Source organism: Oryzias latipes, chromosome 6 (genome assembly GCF_053564925.1).
Source record: "Oryzias latipes strain Hd-rR chromosome 6, Olatipes_Hd-rR_3.1".
NCBI classification, from domain to species: Eukaryota; Metazoa; Chordata; class Actinopteri; order Beloniformes; family Adrianichthyidae; genus Oryzias; species Oryzias latipes.
Genome location: NC_136242.1, coordinates 35,191,028 through 35,213,258, shown reverse-complemented (window position 1 = coordinate 35,213,258; position 22,231 = coordinate 35,191,028). Strand labels below are relative to the sequence as shown.

Sequence of the window (22,231 nt, the reverse complement as noted above, 5' to 3'; positions counted from 1 at the left end):
GATGACCAGTTCAAACAGGTGACATTAATACAGGTAAGGAGTGGAGGACAGAGGATCCTCTACAGAAGAAGTTACAGGTCTGGCTTGTTTGCAGGAGACCAAATATTTATTTTCCACCATAAGTTACAAATAAATTCTTTAAAAATCAGACAATTTTCTGATTTTTTTTCACATTCAGTCTCATGGTTGAAGTTTACCTGTGATATAAATTACAGGCCTCTCATCTTTTTAAGAGGGAGAACTGGCACAGATGGTGGCTGATTGAATACTTATTTGCCCTACTGTACATGAGGACACAAGAACTTGCCATTCCATAACCTTTTTAGTTGAATTCACTGGTGGTTTTGGAAATGAGTTTTATTTACATTTGTTGGCTCTGCCAAACGAAGCTTTTTGAAAGACTGACTCGCATGAAAACAGTTGCTTTAACATGTTCTTGTATTTTTCTCATGATGGAGGAAGGAATAAAAGAATATCAAAAATGCATTTCTGAGTATTTTTTTGTTTTTGAAGCAAAAGAAGAAGATTTGTAATGTGTAAAATACACTGGGCGGGGCCACTAGCTCCCTGCTCTGCCCCATTCTGATGCATCCACTTGTAAAGGACTCCATGGACCAGCTCAGTGGCCTTTTGGTGAAGTACCTGCCCTAAGAATGGGAGGTTGTCGGTTCAAATCCACAGCAGTCATACCAAAGACTGAAAGTGGGACCCAAAGTCAGGCTGCCAGACTCTCATCATAAAGGGGTTGGGTTGGGGGGGTTAAACCACCAAATGAATCCCAAGTGCAGCTGTATGATGTATGTATGATGGGAAATGAGGGCAGGCTTACTCCACAGCAATCATACCGCCGACAACTGAAAGGGGAATTTCTGCTGAACCCCTGCCACTCTGCAGAAACTATGTCCTGGAAAACAACACAGGTTTTTAGGTTTTGACTATAAAAAGCATCATAATCATGAAAAAACCACCAGGATCACTTTGGAAACAGATCATAAGATGATCGGGGGGACTCTATCTTAAGAAAAAAGTAAAAATAACAACATTTAAAAAAACAGTCATAACTAGAAATGTGCCAATCATAGGATTGAAAACAGCAGCCATGAGCTGATTTTCTTCTCTGAAGTAAAGATCAATATATTATTTATTAAACCGTGTTTGACATCTTTTGTATCAAGTTGACACAGACAAACAAAATTAAGTTGGGGGCTGGGGGGGGGGGGCTGGGGGGGGCTGGGGGGGGGGGGGAGGGTCTTGCCCGGGGAGTAATTCAAGGTAGAACCTCCACTGGTAGTCAGGGAAGTTTTTTAGAATTTATCTTCAGGAAGGGAAGCTCCAATCAGAAGAACGGACCATCCTATAAGAAAACACCAGGGGGTATTCCAGAAGGCCCGTTTAAACTCCCCTGACTTTAATCCTGAACTCTGGCCAAAATCCGCCTGAACTTGTTTACTCTGGGTATGTCGGTTCCAAAAGACCGGATATGAGTTAGCGTAATTACTCTCCTCTTGGTAACCCTGGGTTAATGCTCGTGCACAGCAGGTACACAAAGACATTCTCAATGGATCACCGATTTACGGAGTCACCATGGAAACGCGTGGAGAAAAAAAGAGAGGCTGTACTTCAGTGAGACGGAGATTTAAATGACGGCGTATGAAGATTATACATCCATCAAAAAAGTAACACGGCTGCATCATCAGCAAAAGGACGAGTTTCTGCTTGGAGAAAAAGAACAGACAAAATAAACGCACGAGTATCTGTTCTCATTTTCCTTGTGACGCATATATATATCACTCATGGTGCAGAGAATTAAGCAAAGTAGGACAAAATAACTCGGTAAAACACAGTAAAACAGCCAAACAACTAAACACATTTGGTCAAAAACCCACACTTAAACCCAAATCTGTCCAGACAGGCAAAGGGAATGGTATCCCACAATTCCTTGCAGTGCCGATCTAACAGCAGCACCAAAGTTACACCTACTTCATTGAATTAATTTGAATGAAAGGAAAATAACTGTCTGATAACTACGTATTATTTTTAAACTGACTTAACAAAAAAATGATTTATCTTAACTGAAGCAAATAATGAAGTTATATCAAAGTATAAAGTTTCTCTTTCCAACATCCATTTGTGGTCTTATCAGCCTCTCACGGTGGAAAAAGTATTATCTGAGCTTCTTCATCCACTAAATCATCTTCAAATGGACACGCCATGCTGCTTCACCTCTCTGAAAACAAACTAACCTTCAACTAAACCTGCTCCAGACCAGGTTATGTTCAGAGCATGAGTTGCTATGGCAACTGGACATACCCTGAAACATACCTCCATTTCTGGAACAGAAAGCTGAGGTTATCAACTTCCTTAGCCTCAAACTTACCGTGGGAGCTAGCATAACCTGCTTTCTGGAAACCCCCCTGTAGGTCAGAGTTGGAGCTTCTCATTGGGAAACCGACGACTCCTTAAGGAGGAAACCAGAGATCCGCCCAAATCACTGTTCGTTATTGGAAACACTAACTCATTCTCAAAGGTCTCTGTCCGTCCCACTCTTTGTCTTCACTGTCTCCTGTGGGACTCGTCATCCGCTCAGAAGCTGAAAGAGCCGGGAGCCGCCCCCATCCCAGTTGCTACAGGCTTTAATCCTGACATTTTTCCCTGTGAGCAGCTGATTCCAGCTAAACAGGGTCAGGTCAGGTCAGGTCAGGGTTAGGGCGAAGGGTTGTAGCCCCCCTTCTGCAGATGTTGGGGGTGCGCGGTCCATCACAAAGCGGGCATCGCTGCTATGTCCCCCCTGATATTTTGGGAAGGTTTGTTTCCTCCCCCTCCGCGGACGGACAAGTGTCCACTCTCCGTCCATTTGATTATATTTTTTCTATTTTTTATTTTCAGGTTTGCCTTTGCTATTCTAATTTAATAAGGCGTGTGTGAAAATATTCTTTTGTTTTTTATGTTTTTTAGGTGTATTTTAAAATGTTTTTGTTAAATGAAAAAATCAAATTAGAGAAGAAAAATGAAAAGAAGAAAAAAAGAGAGACACGTGTTCAAAAGCAAAAAGGCGTGCTATAGCGGCAACGCTTCGATCTATGATAAGGTTTTCTTCAGGCCTATTCAGCACGCAGATCACTGTGGCTAAATTGGCTGACACTTTGGAGATGTTGTCCCTACGACGAGCAGAGCAGAAAGGGTTAAAGCAGGGGTCGGCAACCCAAAATGCTGGAAAACGAAAAAAAACAACGACTGGAGCCTGTCTGGAGCCACAAAATATTAAAAGCCCTATTTAAGCCTCATAATGAAGGCAACATATGCAATATGTATCTATATTAGCCTGCTATCAAAATGACTAAGTTGCTACAAATACATAATGAGCATCAACGATTAAATGTTTATTTGCCCTGCAGTGCATTCTGGGAGAACGACGCGTCACGTGACTGCTCTGTTGAAGTTTAACTTCATTATAATATCAGTGAATTATGTTTCATTGCTTTGATAAAATTAAAGAAATGGAATAAAGAAATCCGATTTTTGATGTCGTTTTTATTTTGAGGATTCAAACAAAAAACAATAAAATGGACGTGCGTGATGTGCCCCCCCTCTGGGAACTAAACAGAGTGCAATACAACGCAGCCTGCGTTTATAAAAAAGAAAACAGCCTTTTGAACAGGTAAAGTATATAAAATCAAATGAATACAGTTAAGTTTGATTTCTGTGCAAATGCCAAGCAAGTGCAAAGGTAAAACAGCAGCAGCATCCTCTTCTTTCGCTGTACATCTCTGGCAAAGACAGCCAGCTGGAATGACAGAACAGCTTCAAGCATTTGTGGTGCCTGCAGACTTTCATCTTTTTACATTTTCTAACATTTTTGAAAACGCTCCAGGGAGCCACTAGGGCAGCGCTAAAGAGCCGCGGGTTGCCGACCCCCGGGTTACGGTCAGGTCAGGGTCAGGGTCTGGTCTGGGTCTGGGTCTGGGTCTGGGTCTGGGTCTGGGTCTGGGTCAGGTCTGGGTCAGGTCAGGGTCTGGGTCTGGGTCTGGGTCTGGTCTGGGTCAGGTCAGGGTCTGGGTTACTGCATGGAGACATAAAGGCTGAGTGCAACACGGCGAAAACTTCAGAACGTTTCAGAAAGTTTTCTGAGTATCGAAATGTTTAGTTTGACAGGAAATTAGACTCGCAGCAGAGTTTCGTCCGGTTCTGTCCGGTCCGGTCCGCTCTGATGGGAGCGGAGCTTTGCTTGCATTTATCCTCTGAAGTTCTGTCACCTCGGTTGTCCATGATCTGCTTTTCAGACACTTTGCCGTGTATTTGTAACCAAAATAAAAGATTTTTTGGGTTTATACCAAATTTATCACAGAAAACTTTACTAGTCAACATAAAGGTTGTTCGGTTTTAACTGAACCGGGATGATGAATGATGTTGCAGAACTGCAGAAAATGAACAAAGGATCAGAAATTCCTCATGAAGACCATGTGATCAAACAGAGTTTTTATGTTATGGCTGTCCTTCGTGTGTCGAAGTTGACTGTCTTGAGTTTGAGGATTAAAAATGACAGGCTCTCATGTGGGCTGCTAGTCCAGCTCGGGATCTGCAGAAGCGATCACATGTCAAGCATTTGAAATCGGTTGAAGTTGCTACGGAGTGACGCCGGTAATGTGCCTGTTGGTGTTCACGTTGGCCCTCAATGGTTATAATGGCTTCTTTTAAAGTTGCACGCCATTTGGATTTTTGTATGGCTTCTTCTTCCCAGTTGTAGTGTGGGATGCCTGCTCTCTTCATGTGTCGCTTTAGCACATCTTTATAGCGTAGTTTCTGTCCACCGCGGCTCCTTTTTCCTTGAGAATGTTCTGAGTAGAATACTGCTTTGGGTAATCTATTGTTGGGCATCCGACACACGTGCCCTGCCCATCGAAGTTGTGCAGATGTTATTAGGGCATCAACGCTAACTGTGTTGGCACGTCTCAAAACCTCAACATCTGGGATACGATCTTGCCACTTGATGTTGAGAATGAAGCGAAGGTGGCGAAGCTGAAGTCGTGTTAGAGCCTTGATATGTCTGCGGTAGAGTGTGGTGCACTCAATGGAGTATAGCAAACAGGGGATGACTGCGGCTGCATATACCTTCACTTTGGTACTAGTACTGATGTCATGGCAACTCCACAGTCTCTTTTGTAGTGCACCATAGGCCTTAGTGGCAGAAAGTATTCTCCGTTCCACTTCCAGATCAGCTGAGTTTGAGTTAGTTAAGGTACTGCCCAGGTAAGAAAAACTCTGTTGACTTCAGTGGTTCATCATGGATCATAATCGTCTCTGGGTGTTTCTTGGATAATGTGGGAGGCTGATACAGTAGTTCGGTCTTAGAGATATTAATCTTCAATCCAAACATCTCAGCTGCAGAGGAAAAGCGATCTACAATCTGTTGCATATCAGATGCGTTACTAGCTACAAGGGCTGAGTCATCAGCATAAAGTAGTTCTCTGACACACATCTCCTGTCTCTTTACTAGTCAACATAAAGGTTGTTCGGTTTTAACTGAACCGGGATGATGAATGATGTTGCAGAACTGCAGAAAAAGAACAAAGGATCAGAAATTCCTCATGAAGACCATGTGATCAAACAGAGTTTTTATGAAATTCTTCTTGTTTGAGCTTTTTTTCTGCAGGAACCTTTTCTGTCTCACATGTTCCGTCTGATGTCCGTGTTCATGCTGCATCTGATGGTCGATCACCTCACGGCGTGTGAAGACGGCGTCCGCGTGTTCATGCTGCATCTGATGGTCGTTTGTGCGTCTCCTCTCTGTCTCCAGGATTGGTCAAGCTTGGCGTCCACTGTGTAACGTGTCAGAAAGTGGCCATAAAGATCGTCAATCGTGAGAAGCTCAGCGAGACCGTCTTGATGAAGGTATGTGTTCAGTCGTCACCTGCACAGGTTCAAGCCCAACAGCTTCTCTGCTACGCCCCCTGTGGGTCAGACAGAACTGCTTAGCTGGTTGCTGCTCTGGTGGAGATGCTGGGCTCCTCTTCCTCCTTCCTCCTTCCTCTTTCTGTCTGTGCTCAGCAGGAACCTCCTTGTCTGAGACTGTCAAGAAAAAAACCCAGGACAGATTCACATCAGAAACATCCGGTTCTGATCCACTGGTCTTTAAGGACTTAATATTTACCTGCAGTTTATCAGAAAACTGTAAACCTTTTCCAGCAGAATAATGAGATTCCAGACAGAAAGCTCCGTCTGAACACATAGACATATATGTAACTATTTGTTTACTCGTCTGTCCAGCAGCTGAGCACATAGATCCCAGCTGAAGGCCTCTTGTGTTGGACGGATGTTACTATTCCAACAGGCGCTTCTGGATCTTCTGACACACTAGGAGTGCTTTTGAATAAACCCCTTTGGTCATTTAGGCTAAACTTTATTTACATTGATCAGATTTTATCCCTTTTTTGTTGGACCGGATGGAAAAGAAGAAGAGGAAAGAAGGGGGGGCAGGGGGTAAGGGCACAGAAGAAAGGGGGAGATAGGGGAGTTAAGGATATCTGGAGGATGATTACGGGGGGGGGGGGGGGGGGGGGGTGCTGGAGAATCATCATCATTACTGTCTGGTGTAAATGTTGGTCAAAAGGGGCGGGGCCTGTCCACCCCAACATACATGCTGGCTCCAAAAACATTCACATACAATCATGTCAACATGTACTCAGCACAACTACTGTTCACACACACACACACACACGCACACACACACATGAAGCGTTTCATTCTGTCACACAAACTATAGAGTAAAGGTGGGCCGACACCTGAGCTCAGGTGGGAGTTTATGTTCTGCTGAGGTGGATGATGTGATATAAACAGAGGGAAAGAGGCGTCCCCTCACCAAGACCCCTGCTGAGGCGGTAGCCAGGGCCCCCCATGGTTTGGCACATATAGGGAATCCGCCCGCGGGGCGATCCAAACAGACACCGCCCCACGGCCCCCCAACACCAAAGAGCAGGACCGCCCCACAGCCCCCCAAGGCCAAAGAGCAGGACCGCCCCACAGCCTCAGTAGTGAGGAAGCTGCTGGACAGACGAGTGAGAAAACAGAGAAGGTGGTTCAACCAGGGCTGATTAGCATTTGCCCCCCCCCCCCCCCCCCCCGTGTCTGGCAGGTGGAGCGGGAAATAGCCATCCTGAAGCTCATAGAACACCCACACGTTCTGAAGCTACACGACGTCTACGAGAACAAAAAGTACCTGTAAGTACGACCGATGAAGGTATTTGTGGTTTCATTTAATCAAATTATCAGCATGTGGAGACAAAAACATTCATTAACGTTCCAATTATTCTCTTTATTCCAAATTCTAATCTAGTGAATATAAAACAGCCCAGAGTATTAACTTTATTGATGCCAAGGAGAGAGTTCAATCATAGGTTATTACACACACGGAGGCTCCGCCCACCCGCTTTTTTACGCACACTTAGAGCCTTTTAGGGTCACCGTCCAGTAAAGGTGGGGTTCACCCTGGACACCTCTGCAATCCATTCCAACCCAGACCAAGGATTAAGAATATGTAGTCGGGTGGAGGAACATGTGCAGAGGTGGATGTTCAATCTGGAAAGACAAGAAATGAAGATCAGCTGCAGAAAGATAAATGAGAGGAAATGAAGATGAAAGGCGAGGTTAAAAGAGCAGAGGTGGAGAAGTGTGTGCAAGCAGGTGGATGAAGGTTTCAGGTGGAGCAGACGGCGGTGAGAGCAGCCGTGTTGTTGGTTCAGAGACAGGAAGGATCTCTGTGGGAGCAGGATGGATCAGGAATGAATCCATCAGAGGATGGGATCCTAGATGTTCAGGAGATCCATGCAGAAGGAGACGTTGGGAGGAGGAAGAGGGATGACGATGATGAAGATTGGAGCTACAGGAAAGGTTCATGGATGAAGGAGGACGTGAGGGTGGAGGATGCAGAGGAGAAGGTTAGATGGAGGCGGATGACACTTGATGTGGTGATCCCTGAAGGCAGCAGCTGAAAGACGATGAAGAAGCATCAGTGGAAACATCCTTGACCTGTTACCATGGCGATTCTTTTATCTGACCTCCATTGACATAAAGTTCTGTTGTCTGTGAGATACTTTCCGACTCTAGTCAGAGTAGATCTAAACCCAAGCGCCTCTCTCTGTCATTTGATGGTTTTCCAAACCTAAACTAAAGCCTCTCATTTCAAAAGCCTTTTTAGATTTCCTCCAGCTTCCATGTCTGCTTTGTGAGGAGCTCCTGTCACCATGGCTGTCTTCTTTCTCAGGTACCTGGTGCTGGAACACGTTTCCGGGGGGGAACTGTTCGACTACCTGGTGAAGAAAGGAAGGCTGACGCCTAAAGAGGCCAGGAGATTCTTCAGGCAGATCATGTCGGCCTTGGATTTCTGCCACAGTCATTCCATTTGGTAAGACGGGAACTCCAGACGAGGAATCGTTTCTGCTCCCCCGTCTGAAGGAGAGATGGTGGTTAACCTTCTCCTCTGCATCCTCCACCCTCACGTCCTCCTTCATCCATGAACCTTTCCTGTAGCTCCAATCTTCATCATCGTCATCCCTCTTCCTCCTCCCAACGTCTCCTTCTGCATGGATCTCCTGAACATCTAGGATCCCATCCTCTGATGGATTCATTCCTGACCCATCCTGCTCCCACAGAGATCCTCAGCATCTTCATCTCTGCTGCCTCCTCCTCTTCCTCTTGTGTCTGAACTAACATGGCTGCTCCACCTTTGCTTTGGTCACACCTGAAACCTTCGTCTTTCCCTTTTTCCTCCTCTTCCTGGAAGCTCACAGTGCTGGAAGAGTCAAACGTCTGTCAGTGTTTTTCAACCTTTTTTGAGCCAACTTACACTTTTTTCTTGACAAAGATCCCGTGGCACACCAGCAACCAAAAACAGAGAGAAACTCTATAGTCGGTATTGATCATTTTTTGGGATAGTTCAGGCACAAAAGTATGACGTTGTGATAGCTTTCAATAATCATTTTTAAACTTAGTTGGAAATTTGCTGAGGAAGTTGATTTTCCCTCCAGTTTATTAAAATGCCATTTCATGTAAACCTCACCAATAAATGACATTCTTTCTAAACAGTCATTTAGTTTGAAATAGTTTTTAATGTTTGTGCTCATTTATAATCACAGCATGTTTACACATGTAAATGTTAACCAACCAACAATATCTTCATCAGTTCAGTTGTAACGACACAAACGTGAAAACGCTGAAGTTTTATCCAAAATGTTTTCTTTCTTTTGTTGATTTCATTGTTTCCGTTGAAATGTGTCTGTGGACCACTTCACCTTAACGCTGCTTCTTTACTTTGTTAGTACGTCTATTTCAACTTAACTTCAACTTTTTCAAAAGTGACTAAAGTCAATCCAGACATTATTAAAAACAGTTCTTTCTTTCATGGAGACGACTTGGATCAAACTCTGGAATCTCCAACTTTCATTTCTTTGTTCTCCGACACAAACCAAGGAAAACTAGACAGTTTTCCTGCTTTCATCCAAACGTTCTGCAGATTGTTAGAGCAGATGTTTGCATTTGTTGAGCTTCATGACGGTTAAGAGAAACTGTCACGTCAACGCAGTGCATCATGGGAGTTGTAGTGAAACCAGTGGCACTGATGTTGGACAGACTCAGGTCTTGGAGTTTCCTTATTTTATTCATGGTTGACACCGGATCCCATGGGAAGCTTCTACGGATCACGGATGCTCCGTGATTCGTGCGGATCACTAGACCCGGTTCTACACAGACTTTTGCCGCTGATAATAATAGTAATAATGGATCAGATTTCTCTGCTTTTCCAGACGCTCAAAGTTCTTCCAATGTGTCTGTTATTCATTCATACTTGGTGATGGTAGCTACAGATGGACCTCAGCTGCCCCGGGGCAGACTGACGGTCGTGGCTGCCAGTTGGCGCCTACGGCCCCTCTGACCATCACCGGGACATTCACACACCAGGGGAGGCAGAGAGGGTAAGGCTCTTGCCCAAGCACACGACAACAGTTGACTGGGGGGAGCGGGGATCGAACTGCCGACCCATCGATCATTGGCCGACCTGCTCAACCGCCTGACCCACTGCCGCTGATTGCACCCCCTCCCTTGTGGAAGGCGATTCGTGCATCAAACAGCCGTCCTCCGTCTGTGTTTGGACGCTTGTACAAAAGTGTGTTTAGAAACCCGCCGCTCCCGCCGCATGTGGGAGGAGCTACCGTCAAGTTTTCTCACCCTCCTTCTGACAGACGGTGCATTTTTTGGAAGAGCTCCTCAAAGCTGTCGGCAAACGTCTCCGTGTGAAACCTGAGCCGTTTTTGATGAACAGAGTCGATATTCTTGTGATGGTAAATGTTTTTAGATCAGTGAAAATAATGATAATGAGCATCTCTAACTAGTTTGCCGCGCCACACCGGATGACAAACACTGATCTAACATACGTTTTAACTATGAGAAAGATGATTCCACTGATCGCTGACGTTTGTGTTGATTTATGTCCAGAAAAACTAAACATGAAACTATGAAACTGAATTGAATTCTCTGAATCACTAGAAGCAGCTTTATGTCAGTTTGACTGTAAATTGCGTTATGGTTATGGTTAGGGCCATTATTTGCATTTTGCTCCTCCGGACACGGAACTCCAATGGGACTCCAGGATCGGTGGTCATCTGTGAGGCGTTCACGTGGAGCTTAGGCGTGGTACGTTTTTGTGGTGTGTGTCACCGGTAGATCGGTTAGTGTGTGCTGAGTCGATCTTGTCGTCTCACGGTGAAGTTTCCTGTATTGGGTGAGGCATACGGCATGAAGGTGCACAGCTAACAGCTGCTGACGTTGCTGTCGTGTGCCGTTCTGTTCATTAGTTACCACCACAGGTTGGTAGTGGAGGAATGATCGTGGGCGGTAACGTTGAGGTTTGTTGTCCTTTCATTCAGGTCCCATGACCGGCGGGCAGGTTGGTACCGCCTTCTCCTGGTGTCTCCATCGCTAGGAAAGTTAGAGCAACTGCGCAGCTCCGCCCCCGCCTGCTGCGGTCTCCCAGCAGTGGGCCGTCCATGCTGCTAGTTGCTGAGTCACTTTCAGGATCCAAGTTCTAATGGTTGTTGGGTTCTGTTGGTTTCTTCATTGACGATTGAGACGAGACGCCACTGAAAGGCGGCTCTGGAGTCTCAGGGACAGGTTGTGATGTGCGATGTGGTGGGCCTGGAACCTAGAATCAGAAGATTCTAGGTTCGACTCCTAGCTAGCTCGCCACTTGTAGCGCTTTCTTAGCTTGCTCTGACCTACAGAAGATTTGTTCGACTCATGGAGCCAGAGTGTGTGGATAGAAAACGCAACACAGGGATAAAGCAATCAATTGACTGTATTTAAACAAAGAAAACAAATAACAAAACAATAATTTGAGACAGTGGAGAAAGGAGTGTCCAGGGATCCACAAGGATATTTTTCAGTCTTTGGTGTTCAAAGTTCCTTTTTCCTTTGGGTATGGCGTCTTTTGCGAAGTTCCTTTTTCCTAGGTTCGTAAATCAAGTTTTTCATTGAGAGTTCGTGGGTAGCTCGCCATGCACCATTCCTATATGGTGCAGATCAAAAAGTTCTTCCAATAAGGATAGAAGTGGGGGTGGAAAAAAAAAACCTGACCGAAGAGTAGTTAGTTCAAGGTGTGGTTGTTCGAAGAACTAGTCCAGTAAGATGTTACAGAGTTTTGTTTCAAGTTTAGATAGCCGACAGCTATAGGAGATGCAGCCAGCCACAGCAGATCAGCAACAGCCAGAGCATGGATGACAGGAAGTGGCTATGTGACCCGGATGTTAATATAGGGAACTGGCCCCACCAAAATAAGAGCGCTCAGGTGTTTCAAATCTGGTAATGCAAGTGGGGCACTGATCCGGGTTACACGCTCCCCCCCTTGTTCACATGTACGTCCCTGTACATGGTTTGTCTTGTGAAATTTCCCCGTCGTCCTGAAGGGCGAATAAAAATGCAGAGCTCAAACCTTGCAGAAGTGTTTGGATGCTTTTCAGAAGTGGTTTCCCAGGATGTGCATATTGAAGGCGATCTGGTTGGGTTCTGGTCTGTAGTGTCCGCCTGAGAGTTGGCTGTTCAGGACTGAGAGGTTCGGACACAGATGGTGAGGGGGGTTCGGCATGGGGTTCGAGTTGAGGTATGGGATCCACAGTCTGTGTAATGGCATCTGGTATCCCAACAGGGTCAATTGGTTCTGATTGAGGCTCTGGTTTCATAATTTCCACAGCCAGTGGTTCTTCTTTGGGTTCTGTCACTTCCTCTTCTGTGTTGGTCGGTACAATTGATTCAGGTGACAGTGCGGCAACAGCAGGTATTGAGACAGCGGGTGACTCGACAGCTTTTAAGTTTTCAGCAGGTAAGGTTGTTTCTGGTGGCTCAACCCCGACATCTGGTTGCTGGATGGCAGGTGTGTCTAGAGTTGTGGAGCTTACTGGTTCAGATGAGACTTGAATGTACACATCATCGTCCGGAAGGTCTTCCTCGATGGTAGGTGTAGGTGCAGATACAGAGGGTGTTCTGGTACGTTGCTTGGAGAGTTTCTCTTGAGGTGAGGGTAGGAATCCACAAGGCAGTAATAGATCCCTGTGTAAGGTACGAAGGGGTTTGGGCTGGTTTTCCGGTCGGACTGTGTAAACAGGGAGGTTTTCTGCTCTCCTTACAACGATGTATACCGTTGACTCCCACTTGTCAGCCAATTTGTGTTTACCCCTCTGGCGCACATTTCTGACGAGGACCCTCTCTCCGATGTCCAGATCTGCAGTCACAACATGTTGGTCAAAGCGGGTTTTGTTGCGTTGCATGATTTTAGCTGCGTTCTCAATTGCTAATCGTTGATTTTCATCCAGGTGTGATCTCAGCTCCTGGACATACTCCCTGTAGGAGGGTGATCGGGCCTCCTTCAGGGGCAAGCCAAAAGCCAAGTCCACAGGCAACCGAGGTTGACGGCCAAAAATCAGTTCGTAGGGAGAGAATCCTGTAACGTCATTTTTGGTACAATTGTATGCATGGACAAGGGGCTTAACAAATTCTTTCCAGTGTTGTTTCTCTTGTGTGGACAAGGTTCCGAGCATGTCTAACAGTGTCCGGTTGAACCTTTCCACTGGGTTGCCTCTTGGGTGATAGGGCGTTGTTCTTACTTTATGAATTCCTGCCACTGCGCAGAGTTCACGGATGGTTCGGCTTTCAAAATCCGTGCCTTGGTCACTGTGAAGCTTCTCCGGGATGCCGTAGTGAACAAAGAAGTTGTCCCACAGACACTTGGCAACAGTACGGGCCTTCTGGTTAGGAGTGGGCACGGCGACAGCATACTTTGTAAAATGGTCTGTAATGACAAGGATGTCCTTCGTCTTTCCATCCGGTTCAAGAGAGAGGAAATCCATGCAGACCAGTTCCAGTGGATGAGTTGTTTTGATGTTCACTAGGGGTGCAGCTCGTTCCATAAGCGACTTGCGCTTGACACATCTTTCACAGGTTTTTATCTTATTTACAACAGCTGCTGTCATCCGGGGCCAGTAAAAACGGGAACGGACTAGGTCTAGCGTCCTTTCAATCCCGAGATGGCCCATCTTGTCATGAAGATGGTATAACACCACAGCTCTGAACTCCTCTGGTAGCACCAGCTGGTAGGTGATGTCCCCTCTGATCTGTCGTCTTCTTACGAGAAGGGTGTTAAGGAGCTCCATTTTGTTTACTTCCCTTAGAAGGAAGGGCAGGTCAGGGAGTTGGTCTTTCACAGCTGGTGGTGGCGTGAGTCCGTGTTCAAGCTGGGCAATGACATGCTGGATTGTAGGGTCAGCACGCTGTTTAGCTGCAAGATCAGATGTGGAAATCTGGGGTAGTGCAATGGTCGTGAACTGAACATCATTTGTAAACCCATCGGGCAAACTGTTCGCATTATGGGAAATGGACAACACAAGAGCTTGGTCTGGAGCTGGTAGAGTACTCAAAATTATATAACGGTCACATATGGCTCTGGTGATGGCTTGATCAATGCTAGACTGGTCACTGTTGACATGTTGGGTGAACCTCTGAATACGCTCTAGCTCTTTGTTGGAGACAGGATCTTCAGAGGGTTCACCATGTGGTCGACGGGACAGTCCATCAGCATCTGTGTTCTGTTTTCCAGCTCTGTACTCAATTTTAAAATCAAAAGTGGACAAAGCAGACAACCATCTATAACTGGTGGCATCAAGCTTTGCACTTGTGAGCAAGTAAGTGAGGGGATTACTATCTGTAACTACCTTGAACGATGCTCCGTACAGGTAGTCATTGAATTTTTCTGATACTGCCCACTTGAGGGCAAGGAATTCCAACTTGTGAGCTGGGTATCTGGATTCACTTTTGGTGAGGCCTCTACTGGCATAGGCCACCACTCTGTTCTTCCCCTCATGCTCCTGATAAAGGACTGCACCCAGGCCGATGGAACATGCATCTGTGTGGAGCAGATAGGGCTTTTGGGGGTCCGCAAATGCCAGGACAGGAGCAGAGGTGAGCTTCTGGATGATGGTGTCGAAGGCTTGTTGACACTCTACCGTCCAACGACCCCCAAATGGTTCTTTTGGATTGTGGTATTCTTGTTTCTTGATCAGGGGTTTCTGTTTCTTTTGAGAAGGTGGGTATCCTGCAGTGAGGTCATGCAACGGCTTAACAATAAAGGAATAACCTTTCACGAATCTCCTGTAGTAACCAGCGAAACCAAGGAAAGAACGTAGCTCCTTTAGGGTTTTGGGTACTGGCCAGCTGGTGAGTGCTGAAATTTTTTCTGGGTCTGTTCTTACGCCGTCTTGGGAAACTATATGACCCAGATATTTGACAGAGGTCTGGAAGAAGATGCATTTATCAATTGAGAGTTTAAGACCATACTCCTTTAGTTTGTTTAAAACTCTCATCGATCTCTCTTCATGTTCTTCGAGGGTTGGAGCAAAAACAATAATATCGTCAATGAAAACAAGTACCTCCCTCAGGTTCAGTTCCCCCATGCACTTTTCCATCAGGCGTTGAAATGTGCTTGGGGCGTTGGTAATACCTTGGGGCATGCGATTGAATTCCCAGAACCCGAGGGGGCACACGAAAGCTGTTTTTTCCTTGTCCTCTTCTTCCATCTCTATCTGGTAATACCCAGACTTTAGATCCAAGACAGTGAACCATTTGGACCCAGAGAGGGCAGTGAATGTGTCCTCCAACTTTGGCAGAGCATATGCATCCTTTATGGTTTGTGAATTTAGTTTTCTGTAGTCGATACAGAGGCGAACACCTCCATCCTTCTTACGCACAACAACAATTGGAGATGCAAATGGTGAGGTGGATTCTCTGATAATTCCGGATCCTAGCAGATCTTGTAAATGGTTTCTGACGCTATCCACATCTTGGGGGTGAATTGGTCTGGGTCTCTGCTTAAACGGCGTTGGATCAGAAAGTTTGATCTTGTGTTTTACCTTTTCAGTTTTTCCAAAGTCGAAATCATGTCTTGAGAAGACTTCAGGGATGCTTTTGAGTTTGTTAATTATTCGTTGTCGCCATTCTGGGCTTATAGGCGAGTCTTTGAAGTTGTATTGTGAAGTTGGTTCTGTTATTGGTCCAGTGCTCTGCTCTTTTGAAATGACATGCTGATAGTTGCTGGCTTCAGCTATTGTGACATCTGCAGGAAGTTGGATGGTATGGCTGGACTCGTTGCTTACCACAACAGGCAGGTGACATGGCCGGTGTCGTGGCAAGTTAACGAGACAGCTTTTAACTATGAGCCCACCGGGTAAAGAGCCAGACTGGGGATGCTCAAGGAGAACAGTTTTTTCGCCTTGCAACCCTTTGACCAGATGTCCATCCAGAACTGTGGTTTGACCTGCCTGGATGATGTGTGGCTGCCCTGACATTAGTGTGACAGAGGCAGTCTGGGCTTCTTTACTGTGGTTGAAACGGTGTTGGAGGATCTTGTAGACAGCAACATAACCAGGTGCAGTTGACTGAGATTTGTCTTCTTTCTTTAGATGCTTTGAGTAAGCGACATCAAGGGTGTTGGTACCAACAAGGATCTGTTGTGGGGACTGGTTGTGATCTGGTACAACCAATGCCAGTGAGTATACATTAATGGCAGAACCAAAAAGGTCAGGTGGGAAAGTCAAATTTAATTCGATGTACCCCAAGTATGGTACAGCTTGTCCATTTGCTCCTTCAATCTCCAATAGGTCAGTGATAGGATAAATTTCAAGGTCTGAAAGGTAAGTGTTGTAGAATGAGTGAGGGACAGTGGTCACTTGTGATCCAGAATCAAGAAGACAGTTAAACAGTTGTCCATTTATTTCAATCTGACCAGTACTTTTGGCTCCAATAAGACCTCTTGGCAGGTGTGGCATCCTCTTCTTGGGACTTTTGTTGTGAGCAGCTCCTGAGTGTCCCACCACAGGAGCAGAGTTTAGTTTAAATGCTTGTATTTGACATCCCATGCCTCTTGTTTTTGACGTAGGCACTTTTTCTTCTGCTGGACCAGAATTGGATTGGATCGGTTACTGCAGGTGGAGGAGACATGACCATCTTCACCACAGTTGAAGCAGTACCATGGCTTTGGCCTGTTGGCGGGTGGTGTTACAGGATTGCTGGGTTTGTGTTGACGCGTTGTGAGTTGGGAGTCAGATGTGGATTTTCTGGATAGGAGCTGTGACATCTGTTGCTGAAGTTTCTTTACTTGTAGCTTCATCTCCTTCAGCTCTTCATTTGCATGAGTGCTGTGGTCACAGGAACAAGTGCTCTGCGACTGTATGGTGACTCTCTGTTTGGATGTGCCAATATGTTGCTTCATGAGAGACTCTTTGGCAGTCTGTCGGTCTTCTTCTGTTCGAAGTTGGAGCAGCAACTCAGGGAATGGTGGAGGGTTGTCCTTGCGTTGCTCCAGTTGTAGCTTGGTTATTAAAGCATTGTCCCAACAGCCACGACAGAACTGCTTCAGGAGATGTTTGTCCACTTCATTTGCTGAAATTCCACCCTGTCTGACAACAGAGCAGATGGTGTGTTGCAGTCTTTGAAGGTATGAGGAAGACCTTTCACCAGAGTTTTGAAGGGTGTTCAGGAACTGGGCAAATAACTCTTCCCCGTCTTGGACCGTTCCAAAGGCTGAGTCAAGCACACTCAAGAAAACAGAGGGCAATGCGTCTGGGATCAGACCTTTTACCACATCAGCAGCAGGTGACATCAAGCTCTCTATGATTCTCCGAGTGACACTGAGTGCTGAAAGAGTAGGATCTGCAAGGAGAAGATTTATTTGAGATCGCCAGGATTCATAGTCCACTTCATTACCTGGTTTTGGACTTCTTCCAGAGAAGGAGCGAAGACGCAGCGAAGTGGCTGTGAGGTCTGCGTATTTTTTTTTTTTTTTTTTTTTTTTTTTTTTTTTAACTTGTCCTGTCCAACAGCTAGGCAGACAGATGAGAGCTGAGGGCCTCTTGGGTTGGACATATTTTACTTTAACAAGAGGGGTTATTAATCTTCAGAAAAACCAAAGGTATGTCTGAATAAACCCCTTTTGTAATTGAGGCCAAACTTTATTAATTTCAAAAATGTCTGAAAATCTTTGGTGTTGGACCGGACGGAAAAGGAAAGAGGGGAAGAAGAGAGAGGGACGTTAGAGAGAGGGGGGGTAGGGGGTGATAATAGGAGGGGAAGGGGGATAAGACCATGAAGCAGCATAGAGCAGACAGGTTTACTGGTTGTTAATCATTATGGTAAGGTTCAAATGTAAAAAAAAACAAAAAAAAGGGCGGAGCCTGTCCACACACACACTCAAATGTTATAAACACACCTGTTAGTTGCAAAAATGTCCACCTGTCGACATGTACACAAAACAAATAGTGTTCACACGCATACTTATGCCTTAAAACCAACTAGTGTGAAATATTTCAGTCATTCAGTCTGTTGAGCTAACACTTGTGCTCAGGTGAGTGTTTATGTTCTTCTAAAATGGATGGTGGAACGTGAAAAGAAGGAGGGAGAGTGCCCAGCCATCCCCACCCCAAGACCCCCACCGCACCAGCAGCGGCAGCCGGAATCCCCCCAACGCCACACGGGAACCGGCAGGGAACAACCGCCGCCCGGGCGACCAAGCCCGCCACCCAGGCCAGGGCCAGCAGGGCCGCCGCAAGGCCCCCAGAGCCAGAGAGCAGGGAGGCACGGAGGGAAAGAGGGCGCCGCCCCAGCCCAACCAGGAGAGCAGCCCCCCCGCCGCGCCGGGAGAACCCAACGCAGGGCCCCACCAGAGAAGGACGCCCACAGCCCCAGACGAGCACCCCACCACCACCCAGGAGTTCCGGGCATCCCCCCGCCCCAACCCCAGGTACGAGCCAGGACCCCCCAAGGGAGACCCACTCCGCACTCCAGGCAGCCATCCGTCCGGCCCACGGTTGGTCCAGGGAGGAGCGAGGCAGGGGCCCGCCGCCCCCGCCCAGAAGGGGGGAACCCCGGGGAAAAAAGAGGGCCCACAAGGGGTGTTGTAAATATGGCCCGACCAGGCTCGGCCACAGTTGGAAATTTGGCGGGGCCCAGCACTCAGGAGCAAGGACCAGAACCCACCCCCCAGGGACACGAACACCCCCGGCTCAGATGTAATGTGAACCCCCCCACCGCGCGGAGAGAGCACCGCCGGGCCCAGGAAGCCGGCACCCCGGGGACACAGCCGCCGTTGCAAAGGGGCCCGTACCCCCCACCAGGGAAGAGGCAGGGGACAGATGGTCCTAGGTCCCACCTTCCTTGCAAAATGTGTGTGCGTGTATGTGTGTTTGAGAGAGTGTGTGTGTGCATGTGTGTGTGTTTATGTTGGGATGTATATATTGAGGGGGGAGGGGTGTGTGTACTAAGGGGGGTGCGGTTAAAATTGGCGGGTAGGGCACTAAGGGGACGTCTCCTGATTACTCACAGTGACGTCCCCTCACCCTCCCCACCAAGGGGCCCTAAATGTCTAAGGTGCGGTTAAAATTGGCGGGTAGGGTGCTAGGAGGACATCCGCTGCTTGCTGGCGGTGATGTCCAAGCACCCCCCCTACCAAGGGCCCTACATGTCTAAGGTGCAAATAAAACCGAAAGAGGGGGGGCCCACTCCATACGGCAACCACAGGAGGGGGGTCACTGCCTAGTAAACCCCCCCCCCCCAAGGCTCATCGCAGGCTAAGCCCCCCACCCCCTCACCCTATTATGAGGTTATATGAGGAAGGGGGTAAGTTGGGGACAGATGATAGACTGTCCCCCGGTGGTCAAACAGCCGTCCCCCGCCCCCCCCCCCAGCCAGGGGGCCAGGCCCACCCAGCCCCGGGGCCCCACCCCCGGAGGCGCAGACACCCCAGGCCCAGCACCACCACCCCCACACAGAGAGAGGGGAGCCAGAAAGCGCCGGCCCCCCCCGGAGCAAGCCCAGGCCCCCACCCCCAAACGCCGGCCCTAGAAGAGCTCTGGTCAGGCCTCGACGGGACCGAGGCAGCCAACCGGCCGGGGATACCGCCGATGGCCTCAGCGGAGACCCCGACCCGTCAACCCCCCCTGCCCCGTACCAATAGTGCCCCCCCCCCCTCCCCCAGAATGCCCCCCCACAGGACAGGGCCGACAAGACCCCCACCCCACCCCACCCCCAGACCCCGCAGCCGAAGCGGATGACACCCAGAGCGACCGGGGGCCCCAAGAGGGTTGTCCCGTCCCAGAGCCAGGGAAGGGCCGATCCCAGCCCCAGGTGTAGACGGGAAGCCCATCCAGCGCCGCTGGGCCCCCCCCCCCGAGCAGCGCCCCCCGCCAACCCCCCCCAGCACAGGCAAAGGGACCACCCCCCCAAGCCAAGCCAGACCACCACCCCACCCCCCCACCACGCACCCCCACACCCAAGCCCAGAGGACCACGCAGCGCCCCAGGCCGCCCCACCCAGGCGCCGGACCCGACCCCCCGACCAACGGAGCCCCCACCACCCCCGGCCAGGCACCGGAGGCCCCGACCCCCACCCCGGCCCACGGCAGAAGGGCAAGGAGCAGCGACGACCATGCCCCCCCCACCCCCTAAGTCACGGAGTTAGCTATGGGAGACCAGAGAGACCGAATTCTTTCAAAGTTACTTGAACTTTGGGCTGACATTTTTTCCAAGCTGATATGATCAAGCAGCAGATTTCTGTGTTGACTTATATTTATATTTTTTTTGCTTTTCCAATTTATTAAAATAGTTTTTTTAGCAATGCAAAGAGTTATGAAAATGATAGAGCCTAATCCTCCTTCTACATCGATGGCACTCATGTCACCAAGCACACAAAGTGACGGTGAAGCTGTGATTGAAACCTTAAGCCAGACTGATAGATCGGCACATACCTGCTGCCAGAGAGCCTGGACAGGCGTGCAGAACCATAGTGCATGCATGTAATTGTCGGGTAGATTACTGTCACAGGTCTGCGAGGTCTGCGTTTTTGACGACATGCTCAACAATAACCTTCTGGACTGCTGGTGGGTTTAATTGATTTGTTGACAAGGAGATGCGTTGTGATGTTCTACTTTGATGAGGGCGTGGCCCCTGCAGACCAGCATTTAAAGTGGGTAAAGGTGGGGAGGATGCTGGCATTGACCGGGCTGATGCACCATCCTCTTCCTCTTCCTCTTCAGTATTGAGTGTGGTTCTGGAGTAGCTTTTGAGAGTTGTACTTGCTGCATCCAGGTGCTGGCCGATCTGGGTCATCACTGTTCTTAGAACCTCTTCAAAACTGCAGCCGCTCCGGTCTGCGAGTCTTTTTAATTCGACTAGGTAATCAGGGGGTTGACTGCTGCTGTCCACTGTGGCGGCGCACTCTGAGGCTAATGCGGTCACATGGCACACAAGGTTAGTAGTAGCTGAAGTGTAAGTGTATGGTAGCAATGGTTTTAAGGCAGAAAACGCGGCTGTGTCTGTAAACTCTGCGACCAGGTTTTTATCAAAAGAACTATTGGGATCATTAACGTAAAAAGTGCGATTTAATTTTCCATAAGTACGCAACCAATCAAGCACCTCATCATGTAATGTGGTTGCGGTGCCCGAGATTACAACAGAAACAGAAACGTCAACACCAGATTGAGTTATAAAATCCATGGTGTCGGGAAAAAAAAAAGAGAAAACAGAAAAATTGATATCCACACACTCAGGCTCCTAGCTAGCTCGCCACTTGTAGCGCTTTCTTAGCTTGCTCTGACCTACAGAAGATTTGTTCGACTCATGGAGCCAGAGTGTGTGGATAGAAAACGCAACACAGGGATAAAGCAATCAATTGACTGTATTTAAACAAAGAAAACAAATAACAAAACAATAATTTGAGACAGTGGAGAAAGGAGTGTCCAGGGATCCACAAGGATATTTTTCAGTCTTTGGTGTTCAAAGTTCCTTTTTCCTTTGGGTATGGCGTCTTTTGCGAAGTTCCTTTTTCCTAGGTTCGTAAATCAAGTTTTTCATTGAGAGTTCGTGGGTAGCTCGCCATGCACCATTCCTATATGGTGCAGATCAAAAAGTTCTTCCAATAAGGATAGAAGTGGGGGTGGAAAAAAAAAACCTGACCGAAGAGTAGTTAGTTCAAGGTGTGGTTGTTCGAAGAACTAGTCCAGTAAGATGTTACAGAGTTTTGTTTCAAGTTTAGATAGCCGACAGCTATAGGAGATGCAGCCAGCCACAGCAGATCAGCAACAGCCAGAGCATGGATGACAGGAAGTGGCTATGTGACCCGGATGTTAATATAGGGAACTGGCCCCACCAAAATAAGAGCGCTCAGGTGTTTCAAATCTGGTAATGCAAGTGGGGCACTGATCCGGGTTACATTTCTCTAATGTTTCTGGTCTCGGTTCTGTCTCTTCTGTCGCTCTTTCAGCCACAGAGATCTGAAACCAGAGAACCTGCTGTTGGACGAGAAGAACAACATCAGGATTGCAGACTTTGGCATGGCGTCTCTTCAGGTTGGAGATAGTCTGCTGGAAACCAGCTGTGGGTGAGCAGTCCGAAGCCATTTCCGTGGCTGTGAGTGGGATGACATCACCCCGGGGGAGGGGCTTGTGGGGCTGACGTGACATAAACGGAAGAATATCAGTGCCACGGTTCCTGAGCAGCTTCATCGTCCAGTGAGGACATATTTTGGGATAAGTGGAGGTTTTTTAGGGTTTGAAACCTTCTGCTCATCGTCCCGTCACACCTAACCCATCCAGTGAAGGTGGCGTGTATGCTCACCCCCCCCAGTGACTGTGAAATGACCTCCCTCTTGAGCC

General features: G+C 47.7%; 1 protein-coding gene across 4 annotated transcripts in view; it reads left to right on the top strand.

Annotated features, from left to right (window-relative positions):
* The window catches only part of brsk2a (BR serine/threonine kinase 2a), a 64,266-nt gene that overhangs the window by 18,848 nt on the left and 23,187 nt on the right, over positions 1-22,231 (top strand). For 2 of the 4 annotated variants that reach the window (XM_023956192.2, XM_023956191.2), the window contains exons 2-5: positions 5,795-5,889; positions 7,130-7,215; positions 8,258-8,398; positions 21,841-21,957. In XM_023956192.2, the coding sequence (XP_023811960.1) occupies positions 5,795-5,889; positions 7,130-7,215; positions 8,258-8,398; positions 21,841-21,957 (439 nt within the window). The remainder of the gene's footprint in view (positions 1-5,794; positions 5,890-7,129; positions 7,216-8,257; positions 8,399-21,840; positions 21,958-22,231) is intronic. The other 2 variants (XM_023956193.2, XM_078949154.1) reach the window with 2 other exon arrangements.